This window comes from Uloborus diversus, chromosome 2 (genome assembly GCF_026930045.1).
Source record: "Uloborus diversus isolate 005 chromosome 2, Udiv.v.3.1, whole genome shotgun sequence".
Classification (NCBI taxonomy): Eukaryota; Metazoa; Arthropoda; class Arachnida; order Araneae; family Uloboridae; genus Uloborus; species Uloborus diversus.
Window position 1 is genome coordinate 206894071 of NC_072732.1, and position 16318 is coordinate 206910388.

A 16318-nucleotide genomic window follows, 5' to 3' on the forward strand; every position below is an offset into this window, starting at 1 on the left:
CAAAGCATAATACTTAATTCACATCTTTACTCACGTGTACCGGAAACGATATGGTTGATAGCAAGCGTAGAGCGCAATATTTGATTCGCTTGTTGATTATCTTAACGTGGAAATGCGGTAAACATATGCGTCAAAGTGCATCATTGTGACGTCATCAAGACCACGCCTTGTTCGAAAAATCGGACATTTAAAGTAAAAATAATTTAAAAAAAAAATAACTTGGGAAAATAAAAGTATTTTCTGGGTCCATGTTTTTTTTTTTTTTTTTGCTTATTCTATCAATTTCAGTGACTAAAAGTAGTACTTTTGACTGAAGGAACCAACCCCATTCCGAATTCAAATAAAAATTTAAAACTTCAGTAACTTATTTGTTGTTAAGAATGTCAGCATTTTAAGTAGAGGCGACAAGAGGACATGCCAGCCTAGGCGGTAACTAGGGACAAAGCTCTTGGGAGAGTCGGGCTTAAAATGGGAGAAATTTTAGGTGTAGTTAGTTAGGGTTTAGCTTCAAGTTCTGGTGAAACAATCACGCAGTTATTAAAGAATGCAGCAGTATCATTGCGGTATGACACCAGAAATCGTAACTAAAAATCTCTTACGTATGTAATTTCTTAGTGAAACCCTTAAAATTTTGTAGAATAACTAGAACAATTTGAACTGAACAACCGACAGACGTTGTTCTGTTCAAACTTTGTAAATTGAAAAGTTGAAAAATTTCAATGTAAAAAATGTTGAAAAAAATTAGTTAAAAGAAAATGTTTTAAGCTGTTTGGTGTCAGAATGCGTATATTTATTACAACTTGATTTATCTAATGCCTACTGAGCAGCTGTTTTATTAACTATTTTTTCTCGCGTACTTGAAAGATCTTCATAGATTGTATGATTTGTTTCTTCCACCATACTCAAAGGATAAAAATTGTCCTCAGATATTAAGTGTAAAAAAACTAACTTTCCATTTAAAATAAACGGCAAATCCCGCTGCAACATAACCCATATGAAAAAGAATAAAACAATCGAAAGGATATCGTTCAAAAAAATGATAAAAGTAAAAACAGTTCTCTGAATAAGCGAATATCCCTTCCCCCTTCCCCTCCCGATGTAAAATAAACACATTCTTCAACTAAAATGACTAAACACTCTTTAAAAAATCAACAACAATTCTTTGCAATTTAAAATATTTCGCCAAATAAACAAAAAATACAATAAATTACATTAACAGTAGCTTTAAAATGTAAACAAATAATCCTGCAACTGTATTGTTTAAGGCCAAATTCGCTAAGCCACCACGTTACTGTAATCCAACCGATCGGTGAGCGAAGCAAACTCCGACCGATGAGCGGTCCGATCTTTTGAACGAAACTCCGGTCTCTTTGTTTGGATTTGCAAATAAAAATACCTCTCACGCAGGCGCTGGAGCCAAAAATCGACGCCAATGGATAAAGATCGCCAGATTCCCAACTATCGAAATCCTCCCCACTGATTGGTTTGATAATCCTTAAAGTATTCTTGACATTGGTGCAAAAACTCAGATGGATTTGAGCTGAGAAACAAATGTTGCTAGGTACGGTACTTTCCGACCATTTGGTTAGTGAAAGAACCCGATTTCTGCTGGTACTTAACTTTTAAATCTTACTAATATTATATATGCGAAAGTTTGTCTGTATGGATGTATGGATGGATGTATGGATGTTTGTTACTCTTTCACGCAAAAACTACTGAACGGATTTTGATGAAACTTTACAATAATATAGCTTATGCATCAGAATAACACATAGGGTAGTTTTCGTCCCGTTATGGGGGGCAAAACCCCCTTAGGGGGGCAATAAAACACAATTTTTGTATAAATTCTCTAATATTGGGATGAAAAAATACTTGCACATATTTACATTATATGTCCATCGAAAGCTCTGATTTTTCTGCTGAAGATGGCACCTGTTCGAAATTTCTAAGTAGAATAAAAAACGAGTTATGAGCTTTTTAGATCCATGTTCGAAGGCTTTCCTCAACTCAATACAGTATTTAGTGTATCATCTCAACTCCCTGTCGATAGCGACAATTGTTGTATTGTTGACTTTCTTTGCTTTTCGTGATTGTTCAAGGCTTTTCTCAAGTCAAATCTTGAAGTAAGATTTTTACACAAAATTGGCAAATAATACATGATTTGGCTGATGATTTTCCATTTAAACGGAACTTTAATGTAATTAATGGTTTTTATTATTATTTATGCTGATTGAACACTTACACATTATCCAAACAACCAGCAGATCGCCAAAATTTTTGCAGAAAGATTTCCGTAGCTGATGCATTTGGCAGTTTTTTCAACGTTGCTGTTTTTGAAGCCGAAGACTACGTCATAATGTTTCTCAGCTTTCACCATGTAAACAAAATATCGCCAATCAAAGAATTTTCAAAAGACTTTTTTTACTGTGTTAAATAATCCAGCAACTAAATTAGGCAAATCCATAAACAGCACAAAAACTTCCATTAATTTTCCTTTTTGCACAATTTCAAACAATCACCAAATTGTATTACTTATTTTGGTAACATTTCGGATGAAACTGTTTAGCGCCATTTTATGATGACCAAAAATATCTCAGCATCTAGCGACGATATCTCTGTAACGAAAATTAATATCATATCGTTTTACAAAGTAAGGAAAGAATGGGGGAGCATCATCGAAGGTACCCCGAAACGACTTTCGCAAATTCGGTAAAATCGCACCAAGAGCCATAATGATAGAAATTTCCCGAAATAACTAAAGCAAGTATAAGGGGATTACGAGCGCAGCTACTTTTTTTAATCACTTCGTACTTCATTAGCCATACAGAGAAGGTTTTAGACTCCATGTTAAAAAAAAAGTATCAACAGATTAATCTTTTTAAATATGAGAAGATTAATTTCATGTTTTTTAAATTTGTATATGCTTAAATATAGTGCTTTCGTTTCTAAATCAATACTACTTTGTTCTTTATACTTATTGCTATTTTAGTGTAATGGGTAAGGAAGAAACTCGATTTTTAATCATGTCAAAAAGATGTGTTTTAAATTCTTTCACTTAAAGCAGAAAACAAAAGCAAGTAACGATTTTTTCTAATAATTATTACTGACCCAGGCAACGCCGGGTATTTTTGCTAGTATTATATAACGGGACCTAAAATCGTTGCTTTTAAGAAATGAAGGCTTCACTCTTTCTCTACGTATTACCTATTCTCAATTGACGTGTCACGGTACGAAATTTCATTACAAAAAGCAGAGCTGACTTTCTTATTGTCTTTTGGCAACGGGTTAAATATTTATTTCAATTCTCGCTCAACAATAGGTTAAAATAAATATTAATCATTTGAGAGATATAATGATCCAATGTTTAAATTAATTAATTAATTAACAAAAACGTTTCCGATTCGATCCATCACGCTTCGAAACCATGCTTGCCTCAACTTAATTACACACAAAAAATATGATCAAAATCGGTCCAGCCGTTTAAAAGCCTTATGGTGACAAACGTCCGCACAGAAGATTTTTATATATTAAGATATTAAAACGCTGTAAGCTAATCGTTCATCCTCCAAGAAAGCTGTTAATTCATCCTCCAAAAAGCTGTTAATTCATCATACAACATAGCAGTTAATTATCATCAAACAACAGCAAAACTTCAACATTCTTTCGTAGATCTTTGCAAGTGTAAAAAAACGCATAACTTAATCGAAAATGAGTCATGCAGCTGGAAGTTCTTGTATCATAATTGCGCAGTTGTCATAATTATTTTGATTAGTAATGACTCGACTCTTGGTATTTCGTCCACAGGAAGGAGGACGCTATGGAGACGTGTTTGTGTCTGCTCTCCGGAATTACGGAATGCTGTGCATCGGACTTTACCGGTATCGGGACACAAGCCTGGATCCGGACGCGTCTACCAAGCGATACGTCATCACCAACCCTCCTGCCGAATTCTCACTTATACCATCGGACAAGGTGAGAGACCTAGCATGTTTACAATAAGACCCGGAATGTTGATGATGCTTCAAGAGAAATTACCTACTGCGACATGCTTAGTTTTTCCTATGACTATCATGGCACTTGAATTATAGGATGGACAGCTTAAAGCATAGCAATCATGGCCTCTTTCGCGCGATTGAACTGTTGAGAAGTGTAAGAATGAAGGCTTTCACGACCGGTATCAATAATGTTGTTAGATTTCGGGCTGTTGTGCCGTGGTCTGAGCCTTGTTACTCCAAACGTTTTTGCCGCATCTGCGGAGGCTAACTCCATGATGACAAGGACTTCCCACTATTACGCCAGATTAAACAGAGAAGCGATCGAAATTTTCAAACAGCCCAACAATTTTAACAAAAAGGAAGAAGGTATTAAGATCAACAACTGGCATGCTGCACTTGGACAGATTATCTAGAGAGATACTTCTAGCCAACCAGAAACAGCGACGACACCCAGCAGCCAATCCCCAACCAGAATGAAGAGAGCTCAAGTTTCAGCCAACCAGACACAAGGACGAACGTTCATCAGCCAATCCTGGCCCAGAACGAAGAAAGAGCTAGCTCTTCCCACATAAATCGCGACAACACTTCGATATTCGATATCTGCATCAGTTGCTAGGATGTCTCTTCCCTGGCAGCTTCGAACACGCTGACACTGAAGATGGCCTCCGCAGATGCGGCCAAAACGTTTGAAGTAACAACACTCGGACCACGGCACAACAGCCCGAAATCTAACAACATTATTAGGAAGTGTTACCAGGTAGAAAAGTGAAGAGATCGCCTACCATCCTTTGCACGACAGTGTAACTGTGCCTGGGATGCGTGCTCACCAGGCACATGTGGCGCTACCATTTTCATCCCAAAAAGTTTACAATTCACTTTTTAGTTGAAAACACTCATCGCGACATTCCCAAGCGTTTGCTCTACACGCGAGTAAACTAGTTGACAGTCAACTCGGTTCAGTTTTAACAGCGTTATGGGAGTAGCAGTTTGAGTACGTTCGGCATATTAGAAGAAAGGTTGATTCAACTAAGTGTCACCTCGTCAAACGTCACCTCGTGTGAAGACAACGAAACACGTCAGTCAATTAGTTAACGGGCAACTTTTCCGAAAAGTTGATCCCATTAATAGCCTTGTGTGTAGGAGGCCTAGTAGTATAATCATAAGGTTGCTTCCTCGCTGCTATAGCTTTTTCTTTCGAGTTTAGTGACCTAAAGAACATCTTCCGTCATTGTTTTTAGAATAATTTCTTTAAAATCCATTATTCTCTGAGCATTCTAAAAATAGTTCTTAGATCAAAAATAAAAAGATGTACGCTGTAAAAATGCGACGCACACAATTATGGCACTAAAACACGTCGTAGACATTTTCTTCTTCATTCTTCGTTTACTGTATTTATTCATAAAAAATATTATTATTATTACTTTTTCATTTATTTATTTCTAAAAATTCTCCTGTTAGTCGCTCATTGTATTTTCTTATAGAGCTTAAATATCTCTGTAACCTCTATGACTGATGTCATAAGCTAATAACTATGGTTAAGAACTGAACGTAAAATTTACGAACGATGCAAAACATTGCATAACTTCAAAATTAAGGGAACAAAAGCATGTACTGTTTGTGTACTGAAAGAGATTATCAACATATTAACGAATAAAACTCTTATTAATTAAAAGCCACAAAAACTTGAGATTTACTTTCGATTTTTTGAATTGCAATTAAAAATGAGCGTGATAATATTTTTTGTTACTTCCACCCCTAGGTGTTTGTCTTGATGCAGTTTGATCCTGGGCTCGAGTACCAACCGAACCGGGGCGAACGAGACGACCATTCCTGACCACAGCGCATGCGCCGAAAGGGCATCTCTCGTCAAATGAGGAACCACTCTAACTACAGATAACAGGGACGTCAACTCCATTCAGCTCAGCTTCAGCTTTGCCTTATATCTCCTCGTGAGCCTTCGGAAAAACTTTGCGGAATTTTTCCTTCGAAGAGAACAACGATCAAAAGAACTGTGTGGACGACACAGTCAAGCACTCCAGTATTTTCTCACTTACCACTATGAGAGGTTGCAGGAAATGTAGCCTATTCAATGATACCAAAGAATGCCTCAAGTTGAAGAGATTGTCAAAGACGGGCTTGGAGTTAATTGTAATAAAATGTAATCGACTAATGGTTTCTGGTTTGTTATAGTCAATTGAAATGATTTGGAAATCAGTTTTTCAACTACTGAATCCAGGGGCGCCCTAATGGGAGGTCACGGAAGGTCACTGTGAGCTTCCAAAAAGTTCTTCATTTGGCAAATTTCGTCTGACGAATCTGCAAAATTATCATCATTCGGAGAAATTTGGAGTTCCATTCGGCAAAGTGAAAATTTCCGCCCTCCCAAAAATTGTAGTTCGAGGCATCCCTAACTGAATTCTCCTTTTTGTATTTGATCATACTCAAACTTTTGACTCGAAGAACAACGTTCTTTTTGGACCAAAATAACAAAATCAGTTTTTTCATTGTTTAGAACATGTTGTTGTTGACAAATGCAAAGCTTTAATTTGACTTTTATGGCATCAGCTCTTTATTTGTCAAATATTTTTGACTTATATCTTTAAAAACATTGAAACTTATCTTGTGTCACATGAAACACACAAAGGAAAACCGTTCAACTCAATGGTGTCCCAACCTTTTTCTACCCGAGGGCCGTACTTCATAATAAAACAATTCTTGCGGTCCAGAACGCATGTAAAATTTTAAAATAAGCAGCGTTTTTCTAAATAACGTGAAAAAATGTAAAAAAAATAGGAAAAAAATTGAAAACCAATAATTACTGTTATCATTACTTAATGTTTCTTTTATAAAATGTATCTGTTTTTTCAGAAACATATTTCTAATTTCTGAATCCAACTTACGGTCCACGGGCTGTAGGTTGGAGTCCACTGGTTTAAGTCAAAACAATACAAGTGAAGAAAGCAGTCATGTCCATCTAAATAACTAAAACCCACAATTGTTGTAGTTAGAAGAGATCATGGACCTGATCGTCACAGTGACGGAGTCAACTCCAAAGTTTACCCTCAGTTACACAAACAAAGTTTTTCTTTTAAAAGTTTTAAATTTTCTTTTATGAAGCATTTTGATTGAGTGACAAAGGCCTGTAGGGCTGCTTGATTTGTAAAAAAAGCTTAATACTTTCTGTCGTATGCAAACAGAACCTTGACATTAATTCAACTAAAACTAACAACGGAATATCCCTTGATTTTCTGCTGACAAACACAGTTTATTTATTGTGTACGGATTCTGAAGTAATACAGGCATCCCTTGTATAACACGGTACTTCAACAACACGGTTTCGATATTACACGGTAACAAATTTGCTATTATTATAACACGATTTCGATATTACACCGGCACGAAACTTGAATTTAATGCTTCATAGTTTTGATGTAACTCGAATGTTATCTTTAAAAAAGATGGGATTTGATTTTTGTTTAATGCATTCTGTTATGGTTGATAACTCTGATAAGTTTTTACTTTGTTTTTATGAAACTTGGTTTCGATATAACACGGTACACATCCCTTGGTTTACATTATTTCTAAGTCTCGTTTAACACGGTTTCGATATAGATACATCTTAACCTGATTTTTCTCATGCACGTACATATTAGTGTTAAAAATAAGTAAAAATGTTATTTAAAAACAAAGTCTCGTATAACATGGTTTCGATACTACACGGAACGAATTAACGGTGTTATACGAGGGACACCTGTACTTATCTCATTTAAGTGGTGCGTGGCAAAAGACATTAGAAGTCATCGACTTGATACCGTATCACATACCATAGCGTATATCTTCTTTAAAAAGCAAAATGCACTATTAAATCTGTGCGTTGGAAAAATAACTTCTATATCGCATACAAAAGTATGGAAATTTTCTTATTACAATATTAATCAATGAAAATGAAGCAAATAAGGTTAACTGATTACCATTATATCAATTACTCCAAGCCTGTGAAAAATATGCAATGAGTAACTCTTTATCGTTTCGAAGACATCTGTTAATTGCTTTTTTTTAACTAATGATTAAAAAAGATTTAACTTCTGCTTCGAGACGGCCGACAATGGATTTGTCGTTATTTTCGCCTTACTTTTGTACTGTTGCTTCAAACGCATGTGTAAAGCTGATCACTTGTCTGCAAATCATTTTGTTATGAGCTACGTATCGACTGCAAATGAATGACGATTATTTTGTTCGTTTACAAACGTGGGCTCAATACAAAATCTTCTCAGTGTAAATCTAGAACTACAAGTTTTCACCTGCATTCATTGCTTGATTTCTTTCATAAAAATTTAACCGATAAATACGTATACAAAACAGTCATTATTATATTTTATTTGGAGAAACTTACTTTTATCTTCTAAGTTACAAATCTAGCAAGAGGTATATTGTAGGGGAATGTGGGGCAAAGTAAAATGCCTAAGATCACTGAGCTTCTTCAAAATGATCACATTTGAAATTTGTTTTGAAAATTACAGTACAAAAAGAAAGAGCATTTTATTTTATAATAAAACTTTCATTGAAACATCATTTTTTTATTTTAGGCAATAATCTTGATATTCAAAAAATAGCGGAAAATTTCTTTTTTTATGGGGCAAAGTGAAAAATGAAATACTTTTCTAATGAAAAATTTTCTATTTGACTGTAAAAAGTGTTTTTGATCAAATGAATCAGTAAAAAAAATTTTGAATGAAAAAAAAAAGAAATGAAAATGGAAAAATAAACGAATAATAAAATTAATTAACTAATATATTAAAAAAAGAGAATTGAGTGAATAATAGGGTGAATTAGTAAGAAAAGTAGAGAATGAATAAATAAATAAGTGAATTACTAAAGGAAGGAAAGCAAATAAATCAATTAATACATGAATACGTGAGTGTTTTAGCAACTGATTGAGTGAGTAAAAGAAATAAGCTATTTTACCAGTTCCATACACTTCACCTCGCATGTACTTGACTACTTAGCAAACTTTTTGAAACGCAAATAAGCTAAGTATTAACTAAATAAATATTGCACTGTGTGTTGAAGGTTTCAATTAATACTTAAAATGTCAATAACAAGAACTTTACTATTTTAAATTATAAAAAATAATTTTTGACTTTCAACCATTATTACAATAAGAGTATCAAATTTTGCAAATTGTCTGTATTATCACATGCTTTAATCTTCGGCGGTATTTTATTTCTAACTGGAAAAAACTACATGTGCAACTACATTGTTAAACTATTACCAGATAAGTGGCGCTACACTCAGTAAATATTTTACCTTTTCACTTTGCCCCGCTATTTCAGTTTGCCCCATATTCCCCTACTTTTCATTTTTTGCATGAAATTTTATCTGCACACCTATTAGAAATGCTAATTATAATAACATATTTACCGCATAAGAAACGTGAAAAGGAAAACTTTTTCAGAAATTTCAATGCTTCAAAATTTGTCATAACATTATCGCTACATAAAATAATGACAGTTGCTCTCTTCATTTTTATTTTAATAGATCTTTGAATTCTTTCCTTGAACTTTCCTTTCTAAAAAAAAATAATTTCGGAAAAATACATTGAAAACTGAAGTTCTTTTAAAAATAACAAAAAGAAAATATCGTTTGACAAAAGTTTACAGTCCTTAAAAAATGAACCTGATATTATTTCTTGCGAAAATATTTTCAAAATTAATTAAAAGATGTAAGAATGTGATGTTAAAAAAGATTTTATTAAATAAAAATGAGTTGGAAAATGAAATGATCAAAGATTGAATTTTCAGAAATGAATATTTTGTCATCACCATACGTTCATTGATTTCGATGCATTTTCATTGAAACATGGTCACACACAGGAATTCCTGTCTTTATCATGAAGTTTCCTTATTTAATTAAGTATGCTCTCTTTAGATGCAATTACTCGCGTTACTACTCAGTAATTATATCAGTAATTATATTGCGTATTATTACGAACAAAATGAGTCAATTCATTTGCTGTCACTGCCAAATCGCTAACATAGAAGCAGACTCCAAGAGTGTCGGGAAGAAAAGAAAAAACATTTAACAAACGCGCCAGAGGGCGCTCTTATGACATCGAAGAACCCACATATCCCAAAGAGAACTCCGTGCAAACTTGCACACATGCAAGAAACCGCCGAAATGCGAAATATTTTTCATGTATGCCTCTCTGTGCTGCATAAAATAACTGTATTCCACTTAGATTTATTTAATAAAATACATCCTTTTTGTGATGTGGCAAATCAATTGTTTCCACTACAGCACTAAACACAAAAGACGATAACTTGAATCCAACCAGGAATTGGGAACCAGAGGAATTGTGAACACTCAGGAACTATGTTTTATTTATTTATTTTTTTTTTTTATTTTATTTATTATTTTTTTTTTTTTTTGCGCAACGTTATTGAGATGTAACTAGAAAATCTGCCGTCAAAAGAAATGGCGTGTGACAGTTGCTTCCACATTTAAACGAAGGAATTGCCCTGTTAAGTGATATTTTGATAGTTGAAATTTTAACCTTAACTCCAGTGGATTAACCCTAAAATCCAGTAGATAGCGTTCATTGTTGATTTCTTTTTCGTTTCTTCATTCCCCTGAAATGACACAGCCTTACTAGTAAAACTGTTAATTTACCGGACTCAATTCAGCCTTGTCACAATGACGCCTTTTCCTGCATTTTAAACATTACCAAAACATATTATCAAATTATCGTGCCGTGGCGCGAGTTTCATTGTTGATGACGTCAGGAGTGCTACTCGATCATTGGCTATAATATACACGAGGATAGAGCCGCTATATAGATAGGCCGACACATCAGCTTAAGTCATTTTGGATCGGATTTTTCATTGTTGCACTGCTAGGGTTACCACGGAAAAATCGCCATTTTTTCCCTTGAGCATACTTCCAAAAAGAAACTATGATGAATAAATTTATTAACAATAAACAAATGTAATTTTCTGTAAACATTACTTTAACATATGGAAAGAAATATTACAGAGTAAAAATAAAACAAATAGTTAAGAAAGTGTGTAAAACTAAATTAAATATTAAAAAAAAATCCTTACAGCTGACATTCAACACTGTAAAAACGATTCAGAAACGTTCCTGGAAAATAATGGGCAGCTGATGTGTCCAATTTCTGCCAGTAAGATACCGTACGAAAACCAGAAAAGGAACCTTTTCCCGTTAAAATTCAGCAGCATTCCTGAAATCATCCCGGTAGCCTCCTGAGAAATTCAGAAATCTTCTCGTTTGGAGCCAGTCGTGTTTCCGGAACTTAAGAAGGCACTTTCCTGATTTATTACGAAAATTCTATAAGCATTATTGCAAAAATGGCCGAAGCCAAGCCAGAATTGCATGCAAAGTACCGCGAATTGTACTAGCCTGCAATGGGGTCGTTTCCAAAAGTTTAAAAGTATTTTTTTGTGAAAGAGCATGCTTAAAAACATAGGATCTGACCATTTTTTAACTAATTTGTTTTCGTTTAATATTAAAAAAAATATATATACTTAAATCGGTGCACTTTCATTGTTTGTGCTGCTGCCGATGACATCACAAATAATGAAATGTCATTCAGCGTTGCCATTCACAGAGCAAAATATTTAATTCGCATCTTTACTCACGTGTATTGGCAACGATATGGCTGATAGCAAGCGTAGAGCGCAATTTTAATTCGCTTCTTGATTATCATAACGTGAAAATGCTGTAGAAAGATGCGCCAAAGAGCATCATTTGTGACGTCATCAAGACCACATCTTGTTTTTAAAAATCGGACATTTAAAAAAATTAATTAAAAATAACTGTTGGGAAAATTAAAGTATTTTCTGGGTAAATGTTATTTTTTTATTTTTGCTTATTCTATCAATTTCAGTGACAAATGTCCTTCTTTTGGCTGAAGGAAACAACACCATTCTTGCAAAGCATCGTCGTCCATTCCTATTTGCTCCTTTTAGGAGCTTAGTCAGCATGGACGGGCCGTAATCGATCTGAAGCCAATACACTTTATAAATATACTCAAGTTAATTTTTAAACTGGAAGCTAAAAATAATTTTCACAACAGTGAGAAGTCTGAACTCGTGCAACTTGTAGCAATTCAGGAAACTTTTTGACCATTATAGTCAGGGTTCATACTCTATTTCGATGAAAAAATTCCATGACTTCTCCAAGACTTTTTCATGACTTCAATGAAAATTTTCATGACCTCGTTATACGAAGAGAATAGCACTATTTAATCTCAAACTTGGTAATATTTGGAAATGAGCATTAGCAAAACGTCTATATGAATGCCACAGCCTCATTGATGCACTTACTCGTTATGAAAAAAATATATAAGTGCACATTTAAAAAAAAAAAACTAAACTATTCTTATTTGTCTTCATCATATAAATTTAAGTAAAGTAAAAATGCAGTGAAGCAAATATGATGATGCTTAAATGTCTGATATTTTTTCAAAAACAGGCAGAATGATATTGAATGGGGCAAAGGCTGAACGAGTCATCACTAAGTTTCAATAAATTTGCTTCAAAAGTTACCTTTTAGAGTCAACAGTGCCTTTAATCATCCACGTAACTTGACAGTATTTTGGTTCTTTAAAGTAAAGCCACATAGTTTAGTTCTTTATGTTTCCAAATCAGATCTTTTTCGAAAATACAATTCAGTAATGAATCAATCTTCTGATTCAAAAGTATATTCGTTTTGTTTACAAATTTGCATATTTTCAAATGCATATTAATTAATAGGTACAGAAATTCCAGAACACGTTTATTTCCCGACATTGAACGTAGCAGTGGGTCGCATGGATTAGTTATGCATGCTGTATGTTGGGCACTACTGTTTTAGAGCATTAGAATTCCTATTTTTACTTTCTTCTATATCTAATATATAGAAGAAAGTATTGGACTCGTGCAAATTTTCGAATTTTGACGGATTCGAACGTTTTGAGGTGTGCTGAGTCCATTTCGACTATTTTTGGAAAATGTCTGTCTGTCTGTCTGTGTGTGTGTATGTGTGTCACGTCTGTGTGTGACCAGTTTTTTGTGGTCGCTCTACAGCAAAACCTACCGCATGAAATTGAACGAAATTTGGTACATATATGTGCCTCTATGTGAACTTGTGCCCATTGGTTTTTGGCGCGAATTCCTCCAAGGGGGGTGGAGCAATGGGACGTTTTTTGAGTTACGCGTGCTTGCTATTCCTCAGGAAGTAACTGGCGGAATCAAACAAAATTTGGTCCATATGTTGCCCCTAACAGGAGCAGGTGCTGATTCAATTTTAGTGTCAATAGCTCAAATGGGAGTTGAGTTACAGAACGTTTTTTATCGTCAATTGTGACTGTTGTATCTCAAGAAATAACGAACGGAATCGAACAAAAATTTTTTGACAAGTAGTCCTTAGTGGGTATAAGAGCCGATTTTATTTTGGTGTCAACAGCTAAAAAGGGGGTAGCGCAATCGCCCGTTCTTTTTTTCCATTGTGAGTGCCCTATCTCAAGAAGTAATGCTACGTTCTGGTTGAAATTTGGAATATATGTGAATCCATACGTAAACAGGCTTTGGTTCAATTTTGACTCCAATCGCTCCAAGAGGTGTTTTTTTTTTTGTTTTGTTTTTTTTTTTTGCGAATAAAAACAGTTTTATTAATGCAACAATAAGAAAGATAAATCGTAATAGATTGTCGTCTGCGTATTTCTCGTGATTTTAATTGTATGGAAATGATCGGAAATATTATCTCAATGATTTAAAATTTTTAACTGTTGCCATCTAATGTTTGTTAATAAATAAAATATTTGTAATTAATTCAAGTAAGGCTTTTAAAGTAACTTTCAATTTTCGCTCTTTGTTTTGTTTTTACAATAATTCAGACATTGGGATGGTCGTCAAGTTTTTGCATGTGTCATTTTGTTTTTGTTAGGAATATTGCTTCCTCGTCAAGCATGGGGAGGGATCAGAAAAAGGAAAAATATAGAAGAAAGTTTCGTGATGGCCACAACATACTAGTTCTGTATTCTATTGCCCGACTTAAGATCTTTATTTTCTAAAACATTCAACAAATTAAGATAATCTCTGATAAATTTAATAATCAAGTTTTTACGAGTGATGGAATCGAACTCGCATGCAATTGAATTGCTTTTTTTGAGTGGGCGTGGCAAAACTAAGAACGTGAAATTTTGCTTCCACAGAATATGACATAAAAAGTGTTGAAAATATAAGAAAATTCAAAATAAGTGATGTCCAGGCAGTAAAATCACATCGCAAAAAATGGCAAGCGGCTGCGACAGAAGTGGATGCAATGAGATTTCAAAATTCAGATTTGATTTTTGGATCGTTCAATTTTCCACTTTTAATAGCTTTTATGTGCTATACTGTTTAATCACTCAAGATTTCTAATGCTCCTTTAGTTACTGTTCCTTTCTCTTTGTTCAGGACATTTTCCATGACTTTCAATGAAAATTTCAATTTTCCAGGTCTGAAATTCTGTTATTTTTTTCCCATGACTTTCCAGGATTTCCATGACCCGTACGAACCCTGTATAGTTGATTTTTCCAAGAAGTGCATAAAAACCATTGACAACCTGAAACGTTGCACGGAAATACTCAGTAACGTTTCGGAATTTTTTTAGAGTGAAAGGATACTACATATTATGAATAAATTAATTCTATGATTTTTATATAGGAATGCGAAAAACATAAGCACTTATGATAAGCACTTTATTTTGAATCGGCAAAATTTTGCCCATTTATCAGCAGATTTTTTTTTTAATCGAATTAATTTTTGATGCCTTGAAATAAAATTTATGACGAATAATTTAGTAAACAAAAAATAAGTAGTTTTCCGCAAATATAAGTATAACACATTTTATTAGGCACATACTCGATTATGATAAGTAACATTTTAAACAATAAATCAATGTAATTTTTTGAAGACAGTACTATAACATTTTGAACGAAATAATAGAGTAAAAACAATACAACACAACGAGTAAACAATTTTCTGAAAATATAAGTATAACATGTTTTATTATGCACATACTCAATTATGATGAATAACATTCTTAACAATAAATCAATGTAATTTTCTGCAGACATTATTATAACATATTGAACGAAATAATAGAGTAAAAACAAAACAAATAATCCAAAAGTGCGTAAAACTGAATTAAATATTAAAAAACAAGCCTCATGGCTGATATTCAAATGGCACTATTTTGAATAATCTAGTTCCAAGACTTTTAAATAGGAATGCGAAAAGCATAGCACTTCATTTTATTTACAATCTAATAAATTTTGCCGATTTATCAGCAGAAATATTTTTACATAAATTTACGATGACTTGAACACGAAACTATGAAGAATAAATTAACAATAAATAAGTAATTTTCTGCAAACATAGGTATAACATATTTTGCAATACACATAATTTATTATTATTCTTAATATTTTAACAAACAGATGACATAAGTACGTCAATTATTACATTTTTGTTATTTGAATAAATACATATATGCAATAAGGCTAAATTTTTCATGCAACAAAGCCTTTCCCTTTTAGCATAGTGCTTTTAGATAACCTTTTAATTTTCATAAAGAGTAAATGTCTAGTTTGTTCTTTCCACCAAACATAAAAATCTTTCACTGCACTGATCTTTTGGGTTCAGAACTACCCTGTTGTAATTTATGTGAAAGAAAATTAGGTTTACTTCGTGTTTAAATTCCACCATCATTTCCTTTAATAATGTACTGATTAGTTTGATAATATAGTTAAATAATTCTTGACATTGGTGCGAAAACTCAGATGGACTTGAGCGTAGAAACAAATGTTGCTAGGTACGGTACTTTCTGATCATTTGGTTAGTGAAAGAAACACGATTTCTTCCAGTACTTATCTTTAAAATATTATATCACGGGACCTGAAATCGTTGCTTTCAAGAAATGAAGGCTTCACTCTCTCTCTCTCTACGATTTATCTATTCTCAATCTATATATATAATTCTCTTACGTGCCGGCAAATGAAGGGGTGAATTTCTAAACCTCTGTTGGCAACACTTCGCCGATAAATCATGTAAACAAACTTCTACGTTGTTTTGAAATCTTGAATCACAGAATACTCAACGAACTTTTTTTTTTTTTGAGATGAGTTTGAGTCGGGCTGTGGCCCATTTCAACCTTAATCAGCAAAGAAAAGCTCAAAGAAGGCAGGAAACCGTTCTTGAATCCAATTTAAGACGAGCCATTTCCAGAGTTGTATTCTCTGATTCGCTGCCGATAATTTTTAGCGGCTGGGGAATTTTCAG

The 16318-nt window shown here is 33.7% G+C and overlaps 1 protein-coding gene across 1 annotated transcript in view; it reads left to right on the forward strand.

Moving 5' to 3' along the window:
* Positions 1-6275, forward strand: part of LOC129216255 (calcium-activated potassium channel slowpoke-like) — a 157425-nt gene extending 151150 nt beyond the window's left edge. The window contains exons 23-24 of the mRNA XM_054850453.1: positions 3805-3972; positions 5755-6275. Of these exons, the coding sequence (XP_054706428.1) occupies positions 3805-3972; positions 5755-5829 (243 nt within the window). The 3' untranslated portion in view covers positions 5830-6275. The remainder of the gene's footprint in view (positions 1-3804; positions 3973-5754) is intronic.
* The last annotated feature ends 10043 nt before the right edge of the window (positions 6276-16318 follow it).